This window comes from Prinia subflava, chromosome 19, assembly GCF_021018805.1.
Source record: "Prinia subflava isolate CZ2003 ecotype Zambia chromosome 19, Cam_Psub_1.2, whole genome shotgun sequence".
Lineage (NCBI taxonomy): Eukaryota > Metazoa > Chordata > Aves > Passeriformes > Cisticolidae > Prinia > Prinia subflava.
Window position 1 is genome coordinate 9,995,126 of NC_086265.1, and position 21,518 is coordinate 10,016,643.

Genomic DNA, 21,518 nt, shown 5'->3' on the forward strand with positions numbered 1-21,518 from the left:
TGCAGAGCCCTCCCAACTTCATCAGTGCATCAGGGGATGGTGGAACCACAGGACAGGAACAATTATTGTGTGGAAAGCTTGAGGGGTTTTGATTTCTGGTTTGTAGCCCCTGTCTCAGCTGGCAGAGGGCTCAGTACAGGACTGCAGCTACCCTGCAGCATCAGCTTTGCAGCCCCAGACTGGGAGGGCCAGGGGGAGCCCAGGGTGGGGACCAGGCTGTGTGAGGGCCTGCAGGAGTGGCCCTGGCTCTGCTCCACCCCTCCTGTCCCCAGGCCCCTCCAGGCATGAGCAGCAGGTGATGGAGGGGACCTGACAGTCCCAGGAGCCACAAACCTCCTCAGGTAAGCCACTGCCACCCTCAGCCCCCAAATCCCTTTCTCTCCAGCAGGAGGGTGAATAAGGAAGAGGTCAGCTCATTGTTTTGGTTTTTGCTGAGGAGTTTTGGGGTGTTGTATTGCATTTTTTGCTAGGTCCTTTTCTGCTTGACAAGTGAATGAATTAATCACTCTGTGTTCCCTTATTGCAAAGGGATGAATCAAATCCCTCCAAAGGCAAAAGCTGGATCAAGAGTTGGATTTATTAGCTCACTTACATTCCCCACCCACATCTCACAGTCTGTGCTGTTATGTTTATTCTTGGCTGTTGCTAGGAGAGCACATTTTTAAAAGGTAGATGCAGACACTTTTGTTACAGTCGCTTTTGGGGACCCTGGAGTAAACCAGTACAGGAATAACAAGATCTCCCTGCCCTCCCCGACCCCCTGAATTTCAGCACAGCATGGGGGGGGTCAAGCTGACATGGATTTGTGCAGGGTTCTTGGGAATCAAAAAGCTTAATAAATAATTTTTTTTTACTCCACCAGTTTCTGGATTAATTTCGTTTTGTTACAATTCGGATCATGCATCATAGGACTGCAACAATGAGCTTTAAATAAGTATTGTTTGTGCACAGTAAAAGAAATAAAGGAACATTGAACAAGTCAGCATTTCATCATATACATCATAGTAGGCACAATAGATAAATCAAGCAGCTCGGGGTGGATGGAGAGCGTTTTCATGGAGAATGTCATGTAGACCAAAACGTAAGAGGAGCCATTGGTAACCGCCCCCACAGCCTCCACCAAGCCCTTTCCCGGGGCTGAGGGGGTGGGGATGTGCACAGAACCAAAAACACTCAACAGTAGGAGGACAAATTAAGTTACTGTAGGCAGCAGTGTGAATATTAAAAACCTCTTCCTGTGAAAGAATACTTCAGACCCTGTAAAAACTAGTTCAGTTAAAAATAGATGTATTTACATTTAAGTCTGATCTAGCAAGTTTTCCCAGCAGGTGTAAGTTGAGCTGTACAGTAACTGCAGGTTGTACTCAATCTGACTGGATTTGTGAATGGTCTTTTTTTAAGGTTGCAGCTATTAGGCCTTAAAGCACCAGCATGTCACAGCAGTGGGATGAGGAACTGCCTCCCTCTGCTTTGCTCCCAGTAAACTGCTGGGGTAAGTCCCAAACCTGTCATTAGATCACACTGTCGTTAATTAAGATGCCTTTTTTCCAGCCCAAGATGTGTGGGGTCATTTGCCAGGGCAAAGCTTTTCCCAGAGACTCTCAGGTGCTTCACCCCTGCCCATCTCAGGGGGGAGGCAGGGTTGAGCTGGGGGTGTTTGCAGCTGCTCTAGTGAAGTACCTGGATAAATCCACCTGGGTTAGTGCCTGTCAGCATGCTTGGGGTTTGCTCAGGGAAGGACGAGTATTAAATGCTAAATATTGCCAGGGCTTGCTCTTGGGGCAGCTGTGACACCGAGGATTCCCCAGCCCCAGAGCCAGGGGTGGGGCAGCAGGGGCAGGGGCACTCCAGAGAGAAGGAAGCCGTCATTTCACCATGCCAGTCAAGATAGTTATTTGTTTTATTTGGTTATTTTTCAACAACAAAGTTCAATACTTTCCAGGTGGAGCTTTGAACTGTCCCTCTGGTTCCCTCCCTTGTCAATAATAAAAAGGTAATGAAGAAAAATCCTGTACTTTTAGAGACCTAAAACCTCATTTATGCTAACAAGCTTCAATTGCAATTTAATGTTACAATATTTCTTCATGGGAGCAGGAGGACTGAGGTGAGGCCCCTCCAGTGTCTGAAGATGGCTGTCCACAACCACCAGTAAAACAAAAAGCTAGTGTTGAAAAACGCACAGTTTACAATAAAAAAGTAGAAACCAATTCAATTCCCTTTTGTTACGAATATAAAGTTTCTTGTAAATATGTACAGTCCTTTGAGCTATTTCTATAGCAGGAAGCATTTCACAAACAAGACACAAGATATACACTTTCAGGACTCAACAAGCCCATTTCTGAGGTCTTGAAGATCTTCCATGAGATGCAAAGATTTAAAGACTGATCTCAGTGACCTTTCAAAATATTCAGACCGGGAGACAAAAACTTCCAGCAAATTTCCTGCCAAATCATCTGACTGAAAATAACCCAACAGACAAGAGAACAGAATACAATATTCATGAAACTCGCCAAAGGACACTGACAAGGCATTGGAACTTTGATGGGCTTCTAGAACAGGTTAGCACAGGCTTGCAAGGGACTAGCAGAAGTTAAAGTGTGGCTCCAAGGGAAGATTGGATGCAGTTTTGCTCTTTCCAGTTGTAAAGAACATGGTTGTTCACTTAGAATGTTGCTATTGCAGAGTGAATGGTCAAAACCTGCTTTGAAAATCATTTGCTCTCTGCTTCGTGTTCACAGCAAAAGAGAATAGGAAGCAATAAAAGGCTCGAGGTCAGACACGGGGAAGCAAAGGTGTGTCAGCGACTGCCAAAGCTGCTCCCTGCGGGTGTCCTGTGCCCAGACACCGCATCTGATTGCACCACAAGCTACGGGAGGAGCCAGCCCGGGCTGCTCCCCCTGGGGAGCTGAGCCTGGCAGGACTCACTGCTGAAGAGACCATGTCCAGTGCTGAGAGGAGAACACAAGAGTGACTAATTCTTGTCAGAGAATAAGGCTTGTTAACTCTTCGGTGCCAAATTTCCAGAGTAATTAACGGCTATTTTGCAGCGTGATCTAAAGGTTTCAGTTAATTTACAAGTGAGGTACAATACACTACTCAGCAAAGCAACCTAAAAGGAGAGAGCCAGAGATGGTGCAGCAGCATGCAGTGAACTGTCATGCAGAAGACTTGGATAAAGTCTTACAACCCAGTAGCTTATAGGTAATGCACTTTGTCTCAGGGCCGGGCAGGGGGGTTGGTTAAAGCAGGGTTCTTCCCTCCCCATCAGAGCTGCTCTAAAGCGATTTTAGTGAGAACAAAATAACTTTCAGAAGTGGCAGGTGAACAGGCTAATCAGAAGGAATTTTTCATGTGTTCTGTGGAGAACATCCAACCACAGCTCCTATGGAAAGACTCACTCACCTTGGCCCTTCTGTTTCCAGGCCATCAGGGGCTCCCAGCGCGTCTCAGAACTGACCAACTCTCTGGTAAGGGGTGCTAACCACAGTGATGACCTGGGGTAGGACACAAGTCCCATTTCCTGGATGAACTACTAGGGACTAAAGTGGATACAAAAAGTTCATGAACTGCTTGAAAGAGTAACAGTAGTACAAAGTGCAAAAACAGGAGTGCAGGAAAGTGCAGAGAAATTAACTGAGCTGCGAACGGTCTTGGAAAGCGTCACGGCTCCCGCTGCGGAGCGAGCTTTGGCCCAGGAATGCTGTTTGGGAACTGGGCTGCAGACAGATGGAGTGCATATACTCAGTGTATTTCCTTTTTTTCCTGCAGGTCAAGATGAGTGACTTTGTCTAGCTGAGACTTACACTGAAGACTGGTCCCAGACCTGGCAGGGAAATAAAAGGACAAGTTACAAGTCACAGGTGTTTCTCTTCCAGGCACGAGGTGCTGGGAGCAGTTCATCACCTGCTGCTCCCACAGAGCCAGGGCTCCTGTCACCCACAAACACTGACAAAGGCGGGCACTGTCAGCATCACTCTGAGCACAGCGGGCTCCCACGTTCCCTGCTCCAGGCATCATCACACCCCTTCAAATCCTCTATCATTTGCTAGCAAATGCACTTTTGCTTTCAGCCCATTCTAGTGTCCAGCAGCTTTTGCAGTGCCAGAACCAGCCCAGGGCAGGTGGTCACAGGGCCAGTGCATGACACCACATGGGCTCTATTCCAACAGAATCTGAGGAGCAGGGGGGAGGAGATGTGATCTGCTCTTGTGCTTCCCAGTGCCACCAGCCCTTCCAAACCGTTTCCTGAGAAAGGACCCGTTCTGCAGGCTCCTGACTCACCTTATTGACTTGCGCCAGAGGAGTCCTGGTCCCACTGACAGGCACCCTCCCTCGGCCGCCGTCCTCGAAGAGCCGGCCCGGGGAGCGCTCCCTGCGCGTGCTCAGCAGCCGCCCCGGGGACTTCTCCCTCTCCAGGGGCCTCCCTGGGGACTTGTCCCTGCGCAGCTCCGTGCGGCCCTCGCGGTACCGGTGCGGCGTGCTGGGCTCCCGCGGGTGGCCGGGCCCTTCCGGGGGCCCGGGGCTGGAGGCCACCCTCTTGGTGATGTGCTCGTTGTACGTGGGAGGGCCTCTCTTGTTCGGGCTGCTGTCATTGAAAAATAATTGACGCGAACCGCTGAGTGAAAAAACCTCCCGTTACATTTTCTGTTAGCAAAAAATGTAACTCTTCCCCCAGCGCCCAGCAGCCTTCGGGGGAGAAGCATCAGCTCCTCCCTGAGCCAAGATGGAAAAGGCGGAGATATTTTGGCAGCTGGAATATCCACCACGTGAGCCACACTGGCAAAGTGCCTTAATGAATTGCCAGTGTAAGTCATGTGTACGGAACAGGCCAGAGAACAACACCTTTTCATACACTCCAGCCATATGCTTTTCCATATAAAAATACACTCAATTTGATGTGTTTTCACACAATCTTCAGTGGCTCAGAGATGTTCAGGCCAGGCTGGGATGAACTTCAATCCTCAATTTCTGTGTTGTGTGCACACAGTGGCAGCATCAGCCCCAGTATTTAATTACCTGTGTATCACATCACAACCTCCCAGCACTGCCTCCCTAAGGCAGACTCGCTGTTTGATAGAAATGGGCTCTTGCTTTACAGCTTGTTACACCAAGCCGTGTTTAGTGTCACATCAACAGTATCTGAGCTCAAAAAGCTTTGAAGCCAGAGCTCTATCACAGCATCAAAGCAAACCAGCACAAGGTCACGAAACATTTGTGGAGATTACCCACATCTTCCTAGAGCTGGAGTTTGTTTCCTTGTGGATGTGAAGCCATTAGTGACTATTCCAGCACTACAGTAACTGCCTGTCACCAGCCTCTAAGAACAGAACAAGGGCATCCCACCACAGCAGGGGAAAAGGCATCAGGAGGGAAGTTTGCTCCTGAGGCACACAGGGACTGTAACACCCCAACACTGTCACCGTGACACCGCGATGTCCCCGCACCTGCGCGTGGCAGAGGAGCCTCTGTGGTGCTGCTGCTGCTGCTGCTGCTCGTTGTTGGTCTCCTTCACCAGGTTTCCCTTACAGCAGATCACCCTCAGCTTGTCCTGGTAGGAGGAGGCCAGGTAGATGGCTCCCGAGGAGATGGCAGGCCCCAGGTACCGCGGGTTCGGGATCTCCAGGTGGGCTCGTGCCGGAGTTCTGGGGAAATCACAGGAAGAAGTCTTTGCAGTGGCAGCACAGTACCTTTTCCTGGCAATCCATATATTCCTGCAAAATGGCTGTTCACAGGAATGAAAAGAGAACAACTTACCCTAGAGAAGCTCGTGCCTGAATCTCGATCACTTCAAGGGAATTGAAGTGGGTCACGAAGAGATAGGGCTCCCTGTAGGCTGGAGGAGCAGTGCAAAGGCAGGAAAAAACACAGAATACAGTCTCTATTAAAAACTTCTAAAACACAACAGCATGCACAAGAGAGGCTGACAGCCCTGTGGGAAAACTAAGGAATAGATCTTATGTAATGACACAGACACCATCAGTGAAGGGGGAGATGCAAGCTTAAAGAATTGTTGCTTTGAAACTGTGTCTCAAGGACTTGACTAACCAAAGTATCATGAAAAAGGCATTAAAGCCAGACTATTAACTGAACAAAATCCCATTAGGCAGTGCAAAAGGCCTGAGGGAGCCATGCTGCCCTCATATACTCTTCACTATTTCAGAAACTTAGAGCACTGTTAAAAATTCCACTAGCCAGTTCAATCAGTGTCAGACCAGGAATATTAAGGAAACAGAACTCTGGTTTAGTTTTCCTTAAACTGCTTACATGTCAGAGGGTTTGCCATCTGGATTTATAATAAGCTTAAATCATGGGAAAAAGCTCCATGGTTTCTGGAAGAATTGGGAAGAGGAAAGGAGAGAGAATGGCTGAGTGCAGAGCACCCATTCCACAAGGATGCCTCCTGGTTTCAGTGATTCCCATAATCCAAGAGATTGTCCCTCAGCACCTACCAAAAGCCAAGGGCAGGCGGTTCCACTTCAGGTCATCTGTCCTGCTGCGTCTCCCATAGGAATCCACAAAGACACCAAACTCTGCCAAGAGAAGCCACATCAGTCACGAGCATCTGCCTGGGTTTTGTTCCTTTATTTCTGAAGGGACAAAGGCAGTTGTGCCCAGGCTTTTTATCAGGGACATCTTGCAAATCTGAGATTGCCATGAATTACTCAAAAAGGATGGAATTGGTTAGATGTAGGAATACTGCCAGGCCAAAAGGTGCTGTGATTCCCCATCTCTTTATTCCAGCTAAACTAAGGTCATTATTTAATCTACAGTTGGGAAGGTGATGAGATTCCTACCATTACTCACCCAAAATTACTGCTGGAGGGCTGTAGAAGGTTTGTGCATTCCCATGACAGTATACAAGAGGGCAACAAAAGCAGCTATACAAAAGAATTACACCCTCTCTCTTTTAATCACCAAAAGGTTAAGAAGTCTCATCTGTCTGCACTGAAACCAGACAAAGCCCAAGTCTGAGAGCCCCTGCACATCTCATCAGGGTAATCAAACATCTGTTTGCACTTAACAGTCCTTCTCTCAGGCACAGAAATCTGCAACAACTCCATCAGGCATGGAGAACTTTTAAGCCAAAGCAAATTGTCCAAAATTCAGCAGCATTTGGGTACCTTCTGCAGCTCAGAGAACAGGAGTAGTGCAAGCCCTGCTCAACTGTCCACCACTTACCATGGAAACACAGCAGATACTCCTCCCTCTGCCCTGCTGGGTTCACTTGGATGATACTGACTGGGAAACTGTTGGTGGAAGCAGCAAACACAGCAGAGGCCAAAGTGTGGTCATTTTTATCCAAAAACTCTGCAAAGAGAGTGGAGAAAAACACTGATTTGCACCAACTTTTCTTACTAAACTGCTCTCAAAAAGCCATACAAAAGACCCTGTGGAACCACTTGGAGAATTTGTCAGGAATTATCTCCTACCCTCCAGTGTGTACTGCTTCATCTCAATTTCATAGAACTTGTTGGTTCCAATGATGATGCTGTAAGTGGTCAAATGGATGCAGCTGCAAGGCTCAGAGGTTTCAATCTCCTGGAAAAAGGACAGTATGGACAGATATTAGTCCCCTGTACCAGCTTACAGATAATGCTGAGTCTGGAAAGTTGTATATTGCTACATTTATGTTTACAAAAGGGAGAGGTGGCAACCTCTAAGACCCTAAGTCTCTCAAAAGCATGTGGACAAAAACTCTGGCTAGAAGAAAGCTTTGTTTTGTTGGAAGTGCTGCTTGAATGTAGATTTGCATATCAACTCGCCTCGAGGGAGATTCCCTTCCTTTTGGGAGAATGAACTGTTCTGGAAGATGTTCTGCTGCTCTGCAGCTCAGTTTTCTGGAGCAGTAGCAAGCAGCTCCCTGTTTACAATAGGTCACAGCCAATCTTCCTTCCTTCCTTCTTTGTACATGACAGAAATGTTGTCCACCAAGACCTGCCCTGTGACTGAAGAGCTGGGATAGCTCTGCAGGTTAGCCTGACACAGCACACAGATCCCCAGATCTTCTGAGGACAAGATTCCTTGCATAAATCCTACTTTATCCGGAAATTGAGTTGGCAGAAGAGAAAAGCATATTCTGGGCTTGCTGCCATCTTGTTAGAATCTAAATTCAGTTGTCTGGATTAGTGGAGATAAGGAAAACCTGTCCTCTGAAACGCCTTTGCATGGTGTGCATGTAAGCCCTTGTCAGAGGAAGGGCTGCAGACCTCAGTGTTCGTGCTGTGAGCAGGAGTTGGTACCAGCTGCAGGCTTGTAGCCATCCCAGGTGTGCTGATAGCCCCTGTTTGTGCCAGACCTCCATCACTCGTGCCTTTCCTCCTGAGGAGGCCACATCTGTGTGACTGTGCCCACTGCTTCCCCCAGCAGTGCCTGTGCAGCACTCAGGGACAACAGCCCCAGTCACACTGGAAATGAACTGGTGCCTGCAAAGTGACCTGCAGAACCTGCCAGAGGTGTTGTTTGACTGGAACATCCTTTCATTTGTGAATAGGAAAGAACACGAGTTTCTGGGTGCCAGCCTGTTTTAAGGCAGGTGGTGTTTAAAGTTTTTGTCCTGAGGAGAGGTCCTGAAGGTACGATTACAGCTCAGGCCAATATCTCAAAAAATCACAGTTCTGTTCTGCATCTCCCCAAAAATGCCAACTCTCATTAAGGAAATTGCTGCCTACTCCACTTTGAGTCAGTGCACAGTGCAATTTGTTATCGTTTTAGCTGGCAAACAAATTTTCTCATGCACACAGAAAGGTTTTAGATGTTTGCTCCCCAGGAAAGGCACAGAGCACTATGTCAACCTCAACTACAGCAGGGAGTTACTGAACTCACCTTTCTGATACAGAACTTGCTCAAGCTCTCGTTGTATCTCAGAACCACCACTTTATTGGGCATGGCTGCACAGATACAAAGATTGTTCTCAACCTGTAAGGAAGATAACAGGCATAGTTCAGGATGGCAGTAAAATAAATTCTATTGCTGAGCGCGTGAAACGGATCCGAGAACCTCTTGCCACAAAAAGAACTTTGCAGAGATAAGCAAGTACATTTTATTAATAGGGTAATTATTGTGAATTCATGAAATAATGAAAAGCCTCTTCACATTCTCAAAAAAGAACGTGAATTTAAATGGCTTCGATGATTTCTTTTATACTTGAAAGACGTTAATAAAACTGAGAAGGTTTCCTACAGAAAAGGGATTGACAAATTCAAATAGGTTAGGTCTACATTTTAACCCCTGAAACTTATCTTAAGCATCACTTTGAGATGAGTGGTGTTCAGTTTGCTACCAAAGTAGTCCACAGAAGTAATTGAATGAGAATTTCTGCTGTGGTTAAATGCTCCATACTAAAACCAGTAATCTGTGTAAATGTCTAGAATTAAAGCAACACAAACACCTAAGGAAATTTGCTAGCCTGGAAGCATGACATTCAAGAATAAAGACTGGACAGAATTCGCAAATTAAAAATCTCAAAATTGCAGTCAGTAGTGAGGAAGCAGTAGTCCCATGCCATGCTGGATTTCTTACTAGCTAGCAGTTTAAGCTGTACCATCATTGGCATCCTGACTGAACTGATTCACATTAGCAGCGAATCCCCCATTCTGTCTCCAGCTCATCCTCTCTTCAGCCCATACATCCTTCTTATTTAAAGAAAAATATTCAGAGCAAGAATACAGACCTTGAATGTGTTGCCAGTGGAATAAAGATGCTGATTTTTTTAATATTAAACTCAGAGCAGTCTAAGGGGTGGTCTGGAGGCACGAGGGAGCTGTAACTTACTTTGCCAGCAGCAAAAAGATGACATCCTTTGACAGCCTCAAAGATATTTGGTGAGACATCAGGCTGGGCTGGGAGGTGAGACTGGGCTAGAGACTGCTTCACTTTCTTTACATCAACAAGACACAGAGCCCTTTCTTCTCCTGGAAGCAAAAAAAGGTTGCATCTCATCAAGGGAGAACTCCCTATTCTCTACAAGTCTTACCTAAGCAGCAGCTCACTGTTACAGGCTGTTACTGTGGAAACAGTCACAAGGTGCCATGCAGAAATCATTCCATATCATTCCTATTCAAACTGAAACAGAAAACTTACAAAATCCCAACTCTACAACAGGCAGTAAATCCACCAGGAGAAGAACCATTCCCTGTGTGAATTTGTGTTGCTGAAGTCTAGCAGAACACAGTAATTGTGGCCTCATTAAGAGACTATTTAAAATTAGCCAGGAAGTTTTATTTTGCCCTTCAGAACTTCAAGTACAAGATGTTTTAATCACCCTGTGCCAGCAGAACTGGCAAGGGATTTCCAAGAACTGCCCTAATGAATTGCATGACAGCCCAAGGCCAATTCCTCTCAGAAGTCCAGTGACAGACTAACACAGCCTTCTCATTATGTGTGAGATTTGCTTTGCTCTCTACTACCCTGACACAAATAAACCATGGACATTTTAAACCCTTACCAGGAAAAAAACCCACAAAACCAGCAGAACAAGAGAGAATTTGTTTTTCATTCCCTACAAATGTCATATAGACACTTGATAATTTGGGCTTTCAGATGAAGATACATCTTAATGTTCAGCATGCCTACATCCGTGTGGGAAGGATTATCTCTGGAAAATCACAGATGGAGAGATTAAAGATGGTGTTCCTTTCATAAAGAACTCTTAAATCATGACAGGAGTCCCAGCTTTGTTACAGGGCAAGAGAGGATAAGAGTTGGCTCTATGCCCCAGCGATCACACAGTGGTCCTCAAACAGTTAATTACATTAAAAAGGCTATGCAATAATTAGGAAGAGAGGCTCACTGATTAGCTCAACACTTTTAAAATTGAACTTAAAATGAGGACTGACCTCTAACCTGGAAATGTTTTGTCTCTGGTTCTTCCCTCCCTCAGCTCTGAAATCTTTCTTGTGAAGGTTTAACTGAGCACTCATTCACATAATCCCTGAGAGCCAGCCTCAGACAAGCCTGTGTTAACCACAGCAAGCCATTCCTGCCAATTTACTGATAAAAAACCAGACAAAAGCCTGGAACAAATCCAAAGGCAAGCAGGAGCTGGCAGCCCACAGCCCCTGCAGGGCCAGTGGGAACACACAGCCCTGTACCTGCTATCATGAGTAGCTTCTCCAGATCCTTGATGAGGTGAATTTGGAAGACAGCTCCCATTCCTGGGATGTGCGTTAAGGAATTCTTCAGTACATTCAGGGCATAGAGACCTTCTTCTGCACCCACCAGCACTACCTACAACAGGGGAGAAAAACAGCACTGCGTGAGGAGAGCAAGGAATGCTCCAACAGCAGCTCGAGTGATACTCTTTAGCAGTGAAGAGAAAAATCAACCCCACAGACAAGTGCATAATTACACATATTGCAATCAAGATACCGTTTCCCTGAATCAATTATCCACTACTGACAAAGACCCAAGTGCACATGACCATTACCTGGTCACTGAAGGGCATTGTGCAGTTTATATCCAAACGGTCCTCACCCTCCAGCTTCAGCAGGGAGTTCCCCAGCAGTTTCTGCAAACGACAAACATATATTTTTCTTGTTGAGTTAATCTTTGTCTCTTTATCTGTGAGTATTTTAACAATGTAAGGTCATCATTTCAGACAGGCAAAGAGCTTGGCACAGATTTCTTTTTCTCAGAAAGCTAAAAGTTGTGGGGATGCCTCCTACAAAAGAATTAGTAAACTTTTATCTACCTTAGACACAGTAAGGCAAACTGATCAGAATTATCCTAAATTCAGACAGAACCCATTGTTGTCTCTATCCTTTCCATTTTCCCCAACCTCCTACAATAAAGCAGTGGAATTTTCCAAGGGGAAGGATTAAAGAAAAGGATAAATGTTGGTGGGAGCATGTATTTTTCTAACAGACAAAAGATATGTGAGCCTGAGAAAAAAAGAGTGTTTCCTGCAGTCAGATATTCCCTACCTCCAGAGCTAATATTCTCTTATGCAATGCCACAAAATCCAACCTCCCTTTACCAGAAAATAGAGTTATCAGTGTAACAGTGTGAGAAAGGCTATCCAGAACCTAAACAAATCTGTTTAACCTCTTATTAGGAATAAAACTTAAACTAAAAAGTACACACCCACACAAACCTCCCCCCAGCAAGGAATATAAAGCCTCTGGCTCTCTAAGAATGGGAGGGGAAGGAGTTTTTGCTTCTTTTAAGGTTTGCTCATTCTATGTGGTACCTTATGAGACTGGATTTAAACCATGCCCTAACTGCTCTTCCTTCCTCTGCTGGAATTACAGAGATCTTTTCAGATTCTCTTACTACACTCCCCAAGTCTAAAGAAGGGTATTGTAAAACACAGCATCAGTCTCACATTGAACTGGCTCCTGGGGCTCAAATCATAAGGCAGAAGCAATAACTTACCTTCAGTTAAACCTCAGTATGTCAAATACCGAAAAAATATGTTTCAAAACTCTGCTCCCTCCCAGAATATTTTATTATTAAATGAAACTTTTATACTCACAGCATCAGCCTCAGCTTTTTCTCTGGAAACTCTCCCACCTGCCACTATTGATTCCAGTGCTGTGACCCAGCGCTGTTTGTCAGGGAAGCTGGGTGCTAACAGGTAGAGTGTTCTACCAGGCCAGCAAGTGGTGTGTGGATGAGACTCCAATTTTAGGATATATGGCACATCTGAGATGTTATATAGATAGAATAAGACTTAGATTAGTTTTTGGAATATTGTCAGTGGACTTAAAATCAACACCTTTCAGCCTCATTGGAGAGGAGTTGTATTTATCATGACGTACCATGGCAATTTACACATTGGTTTCTCCTTTACAGGTCCTGCACAGGCTAGCTACTTACACCTAAATATTAGCTGGATGTATGCAATCCATCCATACAAGGCTGTCTTTAACTCAACAAAAATAATTTCTTGCCTTTTATTCAAAAGAGAAAGAAATTCCATCGTGGAAAAAAACCCAATAAACAAAACAAAACCAGCCACTCGACTAAAGTTTTCCCTGTACTGATTAAGAAAAATCTGTAAAAATTGGTTATGGAAACCTTTGTTTTTAACAGTCTGTATCCTTTAATGTAACAGTCAAGACATACAGAATCTTATCCATCAGTTCTATTCAGTACATACAAATCAACACATCAACATTTTTTCATAATAAGAGACTGTATACACCCCACAGCATTTCTAAGTTAATGGCTTTGTGGTCAGAGCACAATGGTGGCAGGAGTTATGACACATCACAGTTAATAGAGAAGAAATTTAAATAAACCGAGTGCTTATGCTACAGATCTCTTAAAATTTACTTCCATTTGTGTTGATGACTATATTAATCACAGTTCTACCACGACAGAAGCAGCAGCCTGGTGTAACTAGATCTGGAGTGCTGAGCTACTCCCCTAATTCAGATGGAGGTAAATTACAGCATTACACAATGAAAGCTCGAGGGAGAAAATTCTGTTCAGCCAAACAAGGCTAACTGATGGCAAGCCAGATGAAATCCATTTGACCTCATCTATGTAATATTCTCACCTGTCTTTGCTGTATTGGTAAGCTCAGTAGCTCCTACAGCTCCATGAACAGTTACATCCCCATCAGGAAGGCAGAGCTCAAATTCCTCCAGAGGCCTCTGTCCAGCTGCAGGAGAACAGGGAGACAGATTAGGAACAAATGAGGAGCAAGAAAATAACTGATTGCAAATGGAAGTGGATGCACACTGGATGTTTTCACAGCTGACATGCCAGCCAATAAAATGGCTAAGGGTGTACAAAAAAATAATGCTGCCTTATCACTGAAGATTTAGCTAAATTTGGTACAGCCATAGCAAACAATAATCTTTAAGCCTCGCAATCTACCAAACAATGTCTGAAGATAAAGAATATGCCCTTGCTGGAAATTCTAAGTTACCTTCTCTTGCTTCTGCATCATAAATGAGCACTTTGGTTCCTTCCAGGACAATATACTTCCTGTCCCAGCCCTGTTGCCCACGTTTATTATTCCTGAAGAAAATAAGCACAAAGCCATGTTGGACTTCCTGCTTGGATTCTACATAAAACAAACATGCAACTCCTATAAAAGAGAAATTTCACTGGTAGTAACTGTAATTATAGTGGTGGTAATTGTAATGTAATGGGCCTGTACCAATTATCTAATTGCAAGAGCCAGGGTAATATAAGGCCAAATATTTCAGCACCTGATGTGACACCAAGATTCCTGTTTGTACCTTGGCACTTTCATCCACCCTTCAAGACGCAGACTGGTGCTTGGCTCCTTCAGCTGCAGGCCAGGGGAATTCATCTTATCCCGGCAGAACGCTTCCGAGAAGTGCGTGGCATATTCTGCTGGCAGCCCACAAGTAGCTGGCAAGCAAGTCGAGCATTTTGGGTGACACATCACCTGGCATTCTGACAAGAGGACAGGGAAAAATTTCTGTTAAATGACAAAAAAAAAAAAAAAAAAAAAAAAAAAAAAAAAAAAAAAAAAAAAGGGAAAATCATGACACAGCTGCCTCAACTTCTAACACACAAATCCCAGCTTCTCCAAGGTTCCCCTTCTGCTCCAAACCACCAGATGTTTTCTGAAAGTCTGCGCCAAGTAGGTTCAGTCTTCACACCTGGCAATTTATTTCACACCTGGTCATTCCTTTCACACCTGGGCATTCCTTCCACACCTGGTCATTCCTTCCACACCTGGTCATTCCTTCCACACCTGGGCATTCCTTCCACACCTGGGCATTCCTTTCCCTGCTCTGATGGCTGATGCCTCTTCCTCCCCCCGGGCTGTGCTGTGTTTTGCCTTACCCAGACACTTGGAGGCCTGCCTGCCGAAGTGCACCGTGTCCAGGCACACGGCACACTTGGTGGCCCTCATGTTGAGCCCCACGTTGAAGCGATGGGGGATGTTGTGGTGCATTCGCTCCTTCAGGCGCCGGCTGTACTCTGCAAGGGACAAAGCTCATCAGCAACAGGGTAAAAACCAAATCAATAAAGAGACGGCATTGACAGAGATAGAAAAACAGGAGCTGAGCAGGAGCCTACCCTCGGGTGTGGAGGACTCCTTCCTGCGGCTGGAGGGGGGAGCCAGCAGGCTGATGGGCGCGGGCTGGTGCTCTGGGGAGCGCACTATGGCAGACATGATGATCTGCTGCCTGGCTGTGGCTGGCGTGGAGGGGTGAGGGTGGTCGGATATTTTCCGGTGAGCAGCTACAGACAAGACAAATGTCCCTGGTTAACACGACCAACGTGGCACTCTGGCTCCTAGCAGGGCTCTGTGTCACCAGCCTGTAGTTACAGCCCGCTGAATCAAGTGTAGCCTTATTGTAACATCGCAGCAGTGGTAATAATTAAACAACATATGTTATTGCTAGAGTGGCACACAATTAAAGGCAGATTTTCAGACCAAAAACGTGTGCCTCCTTCCAGATTAACCTTTTCTGTTAACCCCTACCTTCTTCACGAGCAGATCTGAGTTCAATGCGTGTTTTCTGTAGAGCCTCCTCCAGCTCAGCAGAACGAGCCTTCTCCTTCTCCAGTGCCACTTTCAGCTCATTGTATTGCAGGGGAACCTGTGTGGGTAAAGAAGGGTCCTCTTTCCGCCGACTAAACAGGCCCTAGCAACAGAAACACACAGACAACTCCTAACTCCTAGCAAGAGATGGCTTAAACTAGGCAAAGTGACACTAGCTAGTGGCAGGCCGGCCAGAGGGCCGAATGGCAATTCTGTTATGTGTAAGGATGGATTTTTAGCTCATATTGGCACTGGAGAGAAAAATGTCAAGATATGGATTCATTTAAAGAGGGACGTACGTTACCTGTTAGTACTCACACCTGGAGTTTCCGAAAGCATCTAAACAGAGGATCTCAAAATATGTGGTTAAAATTAAATTGCTTCATTCAAAATGACAGAACAGCTTATGACAAAGATGTGACACCAGTCACATTGCCTGACTGATCAGTCCTATGCTGTGACTACAGGACAACCCATTCTTGATACACAGTAGGCTTGTGTACACACATACATACTTACCATTAAAAAAAACATGCTTAAAAGTCTGTATTCCTACAGCCTCACTGAGGTGTAGCTACTGGGTTGTAACCTGAGTGTTGTAGGAATAAAAAATACCAGAAAAGCCACAAAGAACACATTCTGCCTAGCAAAGTTTGTGTTCACCAACTCAGAATGGTTTTAAATGAGGACAACATTTTGTTACACAAAGAAAGATAAAACAGAATATTAAGAATACACAGCACGTAACTTATTACAAAACCATTTAATTCCATGCCTCTCAAACCTTCTTCACCCACCTTTTTCTTTTTTGCTGGTTGGTCCATCTTTGCCTGCAGGAAATCAATGAGTTTAGTTTGCTGAGAAATAGTGCCCTCCATTTTCACTTTTTCATGGGAATAGAGAACCTGTGAATCACACACAAATGCAAGAAATTTCACCTTAACAGAAGAAACAAACAAATAACTTGATAGTTAAGAAATACTGTAAAGAAAGTGTCACACAAACAGTCAATCACATCCTAAAGCCTCACAGGGAATGAGGCAGAGCTCTGCCCTGCTTCCTCACCCTCACCTGAATGTTTTCCAGCTGATATTCCAGGTCACTTCTTTCAGTCTTCAGAAGATCTGCTCGGTCCAGAGCCTCCTGCAGACCTTGGGTCAGGCGGAAGATGTGATTCTTCTGCAGATCCATTTGCTGCTGCAGCTTTGCCTGCTGTTGAAAGGAAAACAAAGTCCAGTGTTTTGGGTTTGTTGTCTCTTTGTTCATAAGTAAAAGTTATTAAATGTTGTCACTCCTTGTAAAATAATCATCATTGCAGAACTTGTAAATAAAAACACAATTCTTCAAAAGCTGGAAAATTACAATACTCTAGAAGATTCCTTTCCTTTCAGAATGCATTGTGATTAAACAAGCATTTCTGTGTATTTATATCAATATGTAGCAACACCATTTTCTCAAGCTGTCTTACAACCACCAGATCCACCTCAGTATTTTGTAAAAATAAATTAAAACTGTAATCTTTACTATAAACCTGGACAGTCATAGTCACATGAGATAAGGTAAATAATGGCCAGCTGTGTACATCCTTGTCTCCAATTAACACCAGAGGAGGGCACATGACAAAATACTCTTAATTCTTTTAGGATTTGCACTTTCTTAACAAGAAGGTCCCTGGCTAGGAAAACCATGAACGTGCCTATGGTACAAAGCAAGAGCCAGAAATCCTCCCTGGTGATGCATAAAGGAGTAATCAACCTGTCAGTACCACAAGAATACCAGAAAGCTCTTAATTGCCCTAATTGTCCATAACCACCCCTGAAGCCTTTTTCCTCACCACCCAGAACTGGTTGCCTGCATTCAATTACTCCCTGATATGGCAGAGGTGTGTGACCACGGATCCAAGCCCTGTGACACAAATTAATGATGAAAAGAGCTGTGAGAAGCCTCACCCGTGGCCTCCAGGTGTGCCTCAGCACGTTGGCTCCAGAGCTGGTTTTAAGCTATGGCCCTTGCCCTGGTCAGAGCTGTGCACAGACCTGGCCTTGCAGACCTGACCTAGGACGTGCCTCATGACCAGAGGCTTCTGTAATGATCACTGGTACCTTCAGCAAATCTGCCCTGGTCCTCTTGTTCAGGTCCTGTGGATCTGAGCCTGCAGGCTGCAAGGTCCTGCCAGCTCCCCTGCCCCTGGAGCAGCTCATTTTTACTGCTCCACATGCTTTATGTAGCCACACACTCGGCAGACTTTTAAGTGAAAACAACTCCCCCAACTTGATTAATCTCCCCAGTCATATAGAAGAAGGATGGATGTGTAACTCTTCTTCACACAACCTCCCCTCCTCAAGATGTGGAACCTTCTGAAGTTCTAACATGAATCTCCAAGGTTACCTCCTCCAGAAGCCTCTGCTTGAGCTCCCTTTCTGTCTCAAGCTTCTGCTGTAAACTGCGGGCGTTCATCTCCAGCATGGCGTGCTTCTTCTCCAGGTCATTGAGCTGGGAAAGAGGGTCACAATAACATTGAACACTAATAAATATAGTTCCAGTCTTAAAATCCAGCTTCAACAAGCACGTGCTGAAGAAAAATGATACAATTAGCCTTTGGTTGCTGGAGAAAAACCAGCCAAAAGACATTTTGGCTTGTTGAAATACAAATACCAAGTTATTGAAGGACTTCATTCCAGTCATCAGAGGCTGCTGTCTGCTTTAGTCTTTTTCAAAGCAAATCTGAGGTCTTTGGCTTGATGATAGAATTCTATTCTATGCCCTCCAGCCTTTTTAATTTGTCTCTATAACATCTTGAAAAAAAGCTGCTCAAGGCCACATTTCCAAAAGTAATATCAGTGAAAAAGTATTTCATCTAATTATGGAAGTCTAGGATTGAACGTTACTTACCTTATCAGAAAGGCTCTCTGCTTTGAGTTTTTGTTCCTTGAGTGCTTGCTGCAGGGCCAGAATCTCTGCCTTGTGTTCCTTGACAGCCAGTTCTACCACCTGGCGAGACTCAGTAATACGCTGATCTGCTCTCACTCTGCATTAAAATGGAAAATAATGTTACCTAACTCCTTGCAGGCTTGACCTCTCCCTAGCAGGCAGTGGCATCAATAACTCTTTCAGAGGTTGCCTCAAATTCAAGATGTTACATTAGAAAGCCAGACTGTTTGCTGCAACACTTTTATATTATATAACCCTGTTCCTGCCCCTGCTAGAACTACAGCCTTAAAAATTCCAAGACCCCAAGGAACAAAGACTATTTCTCCATAAAATAAAATAGAAGATAATAAATCAAGACATTTTACAAGTTTCAATGATAAATACCACTCCCCTTGAATAGTTCACTTGCAAAGAAACAAAAGGAACAATATCAGTGATGACTATTAACTAATAACCCATTTTTAGAACTACCTCACAAGTTTTATATTTAGCTCCAACTCCCATATCCTATGCTAAATATAATTTTTGTACTAGCTTCTATAGAGCATCTTCATAAAAGTTAATAAAAGGGAAGGAAGAGAGAGAGACCTGCTCTGTTTCTCAGTATCCAGCATCCTCTGCAATTCTCTAACTCGACATTCAAACTGGGACTTCTCATCCCCTAGAACATTTCTCCACGCTTCCCACTGGCGCTCTTTCTCCAGGAGTTCATCATTCAGGGCCTCCAAGTCCATTACTTGCTCTTCCAGCATCGTACATGTTGTCTTCAAGGCCTCCATAGTCTAAAAATAAATCCTCCTATCAATTCTCACATCCCACATCAAGCGTGCACTTTCAGCTTCAGCCTTCCCATTTCGATTACAGTACATGCAAATCGGCAGCCAGCAGGAGCTGGGAAATCACAGCCCATTTATTTCAAGGCTCCTGTACATTCACTTGTGATCCCTCATAATGTCAGGTCGATCTCATTAGGAACATTTTGAGATTTCCAAGGCCCCCAAATTAAAATGACTAATTCTAAATGACAATGCCTTCAGAGGGCATGATTGCTAAATGAAATTGTGTAAAAACACGATGGGAAATACCAAAACTTTCCATTCACTCAACTGCCCCAGGAAGGAAGGGTTAAATGCCCCCTGAAGCATCATCACTTCTTATGGGTTTCCAGATGTAAAAGGATTTTTTGCCAGCTCCCACAAAGAGCTCCTGACCCAGACTTAGAGGGCCTTACCTGTTTCTGGCTGGTCAGCTGCATCTCCCTCTCAGTGATCTCTCGGCGGAGATGATCGACTTCGCTCCGCAGCTGCACAACCTCATCGTTGGCCCCTGAGGCCTCGTCGAGTTGTTTGGACAGGAAGAAATTCTGGTTGTTCAGCTCTGCATTGTCCTCAGTGAGCTGGTTCAGCTGCTCTTCCAAATCTGAAATCACCTAGAAAGAAAAATAAATTACATGTGAGTGAGCACAGGTTTCTGAAAAAGTGTTCTCACACAGAATTATTTATTGCTAAGCTTTTACATTTTTTCTAGTTCAAACAAAAGGGCAGCATTATAGTGGTAGATATTTGTGCATAGTAATGTACTTGGATTAGGAGTAAAGTTTTATGTCTTAGAGAAAATAGCTTGTTTTTCTTTTTATCTGGTTCAGAGCATAAATATGCTGCAATGTAATTTATTATTTGAGAGACCTGTCATAGCTAAAGCACTGGATTGGGAGCCAGGAGTTCTGGCTGGATTCTCAGCTCTGCTGCTGACTTACAGTGACCTTTTGCCAAAGCACTTCACCTTTTTTTGCCTCACTCTCCCCTAAGGGCAATGAGGCTAAATACTCCCAGAAAGGCTTTCCAAGTGTGGTATTGAAGAAAACTGACCAAGAGGTGCAGTGGAGGCAGTGCAACCTGATGGATATCCTTGGGAATTGCTTATATTATTATTTGTAATGCTGGGTATAACCAGGAAAGGCAGAAAAATGTTAAGAAATATATTCTATTAAAGTAACAGCATTATGGATGACAGCTGGGTACACATGAGGGAAGAAACCAGTGTGATAACACAACATGGAAAGTCAGTGAAAGCAAAAACTCAACAAGGCCTTTGCCAAAGTGGGAGCATCCATTTGTTCAATCAGCCTTAACTAAAAGCTTTAAACCACAGTCCCCTCCAACTGAAAAATATAAACAACAGTGGGCCATTTTCACAGTTGGTTTTATGAATGAAAGGCCTGAACACAGGGTGGATGAATAGGTACCTGCTCCTAACTCAAAACCAACTTCACCACAACAGAAGAGAAAGAAACCTCAGTATAATCTTGAAATCAGCTTAATAAAAAGAATTTCAGAAACTGGTAAACGCTATACAATTCACATTCAACTGTTAAAAATATGTTCTAGAGGCTCTTTTGCCTGGATGTCAAAGAAAAGTGAAGAGGATACTTTATTAAATGGGAAAAAATAAAATCTCAGAGCACATTTGGCCATACAGTCAAACTTGAATGTTCCAATTTCCTACACAAGCCAAGTACTTAAATATCTAAAGCAGTAGAGGATAGAGCACACAGCTCTTCTCAGCTCTCTGGAAAGATGACAACCATTTCTTTTTGAAGAATCTGTAATGCAGATTTTGGCAGCCTTTTACCATGCCTCTCCTAGCTCTAAATTAACAGGATTTGGTTTTTAAACTGTGAGCAGAAAAAGTCCAACAGCCATTCCTCCCTGCTGGGTGAAGGGGAGTTCCTGCCACCCATATGTTCAGGGTCAAATCAAGATGATTCACACTTCAAAACACAACATTTCTGAAGAAATCTGATCATGTGCTTGTTTCTGAGCACTCTCACTGCCCTATTCAAAATACACATTTTCCTCTGCATTGTTTGCACCAAGCTCTCAGAGGGGGCAGCCTGTGTCATGGGGACATGTTAGTGCCTATACTGCTACAGAAATAAGAACTCAGATTTGTTTATACAAACAAAAAGGAACAAAAGAACATTTGTTTTTACAGTGTTTTACCTACTGCTCTTACAACAGCTGAGATCTCTGACTGCCAGACAAGAAGCTCACTTTTCCTTCCATTTGTTTTAGCTTTATGTTTAACCACACCATGTATCTAGGCAGTTTCA

The 21,518-nt window shown here is 44.4% G+C and overlaps 1 protein-coding gene and 1 long non-coding RNA gene across 5 annotated transcripts in view; one reads left to right on the forward strand and one right to left on the reverse strand.

Moving 5' to 3' along the window:
* Positions 1-46: 46 nt before the first annotated feature.
* Positions 47-2,032, forward strand: LOC134560239 (uncharacterized). The gene is made up of 3 exons (XR_010082695.1): positions 47-341; positions 1,402-1,492; positions 1,943-2,032. It is a non-coding gene; the product is annotated as an uncharacterized LOC134560239 (long non-coding RNA).
* Positions 1,506-21,518, reverse strand: part of CIT (citron rho-interacting serine/threonine kinase) — a 67,629-nt gene continuing 47,616 nt past the window's right edge. For 2 of the 4 annotated variants that reach the window (XM_063416011.1, XM_063416010.1), the window contains exons 24-47: positions 19,638-19,835; positions 18,995-19,188; positions 18,368-18,503; positions 17,864-17,968; positions 16,547-16,687; positions 16,273-16,380; positions 15,416-15,578; positions 15,007-15,171; positions 14,770-14,907; positions 14,193-14,373; positions 13,877-13,968; positions 13,502-13,606; positions 12,473-12,642; positions 11,426-11,506; positions 11,091-11,226; positions 9,772-9,911; positions 8,824-8,916; positions 7,431-7,539; positions 7,180-7,308; positions 6,450-6,530; positions 5,755-5,833; positions 5,445-5,642; positions 4,282-4,585; positions 1,506-3,823 (exon numbers count right to left, since the gene is read on the reverse strand). In XM_063416011.1, coding sequence (XP_063272081.1) covers positions 3,800-3,823; positions 4,282-4,585; positions 5,445-5,642; positions 5,755-5,833; positions 6,450-6,530; positions 7,180-7,308; positions 7,431-7,539; positions 8,824-8,916; positions 9,772-9,911; positions 11,091-11,226; positions 11,426-11,506; positions 12,473-12,642; positions 13,502-13,606; positions 13,877-13,968; positions 14,193-14,373; positions 14,770-14,907; positions 15,007-15,171; positions 15,416-15,578; positions 16,273-16,380; positions 16,547-16,687; positions 17,864-17,968; positions 18,368-18,503; positions 18,995-19,188; positions 19,638-19,835 — 3,270 coding nt within the window. In that variant the 3' untranslated portion in view covers positions 1,506-3,799. The remainder of the gene's footprint in view (positions 3,824-4,281; positions 4,586-5,444; positions 5,643-5,754; positions 5,834-6,449; positions 6,531-7,179; positions 7,309-7,430; positions 7,540-8,823; positions 8,917-9,771; positions 9,912-11,090; positions 11,227-11,425; positions 11,507-12,472; positions 12,643-13,501; positions 13,607-13,876; positions 13,969-14,192; positions 14,374-14,769; positions 14,908-15,006; positions 15,172-15,415; positions 15,579-16,272; positions 16,381-16,546; positions 16,688-17,863; positions 17,969-18,367; positions 18,504-18,994; positions 19,189-19,637; positions 19,836-21,518) is intronic. The other 2 variants (XM_063416013.1, XM_063416012.1) reach the window with 2 other exon arrangements.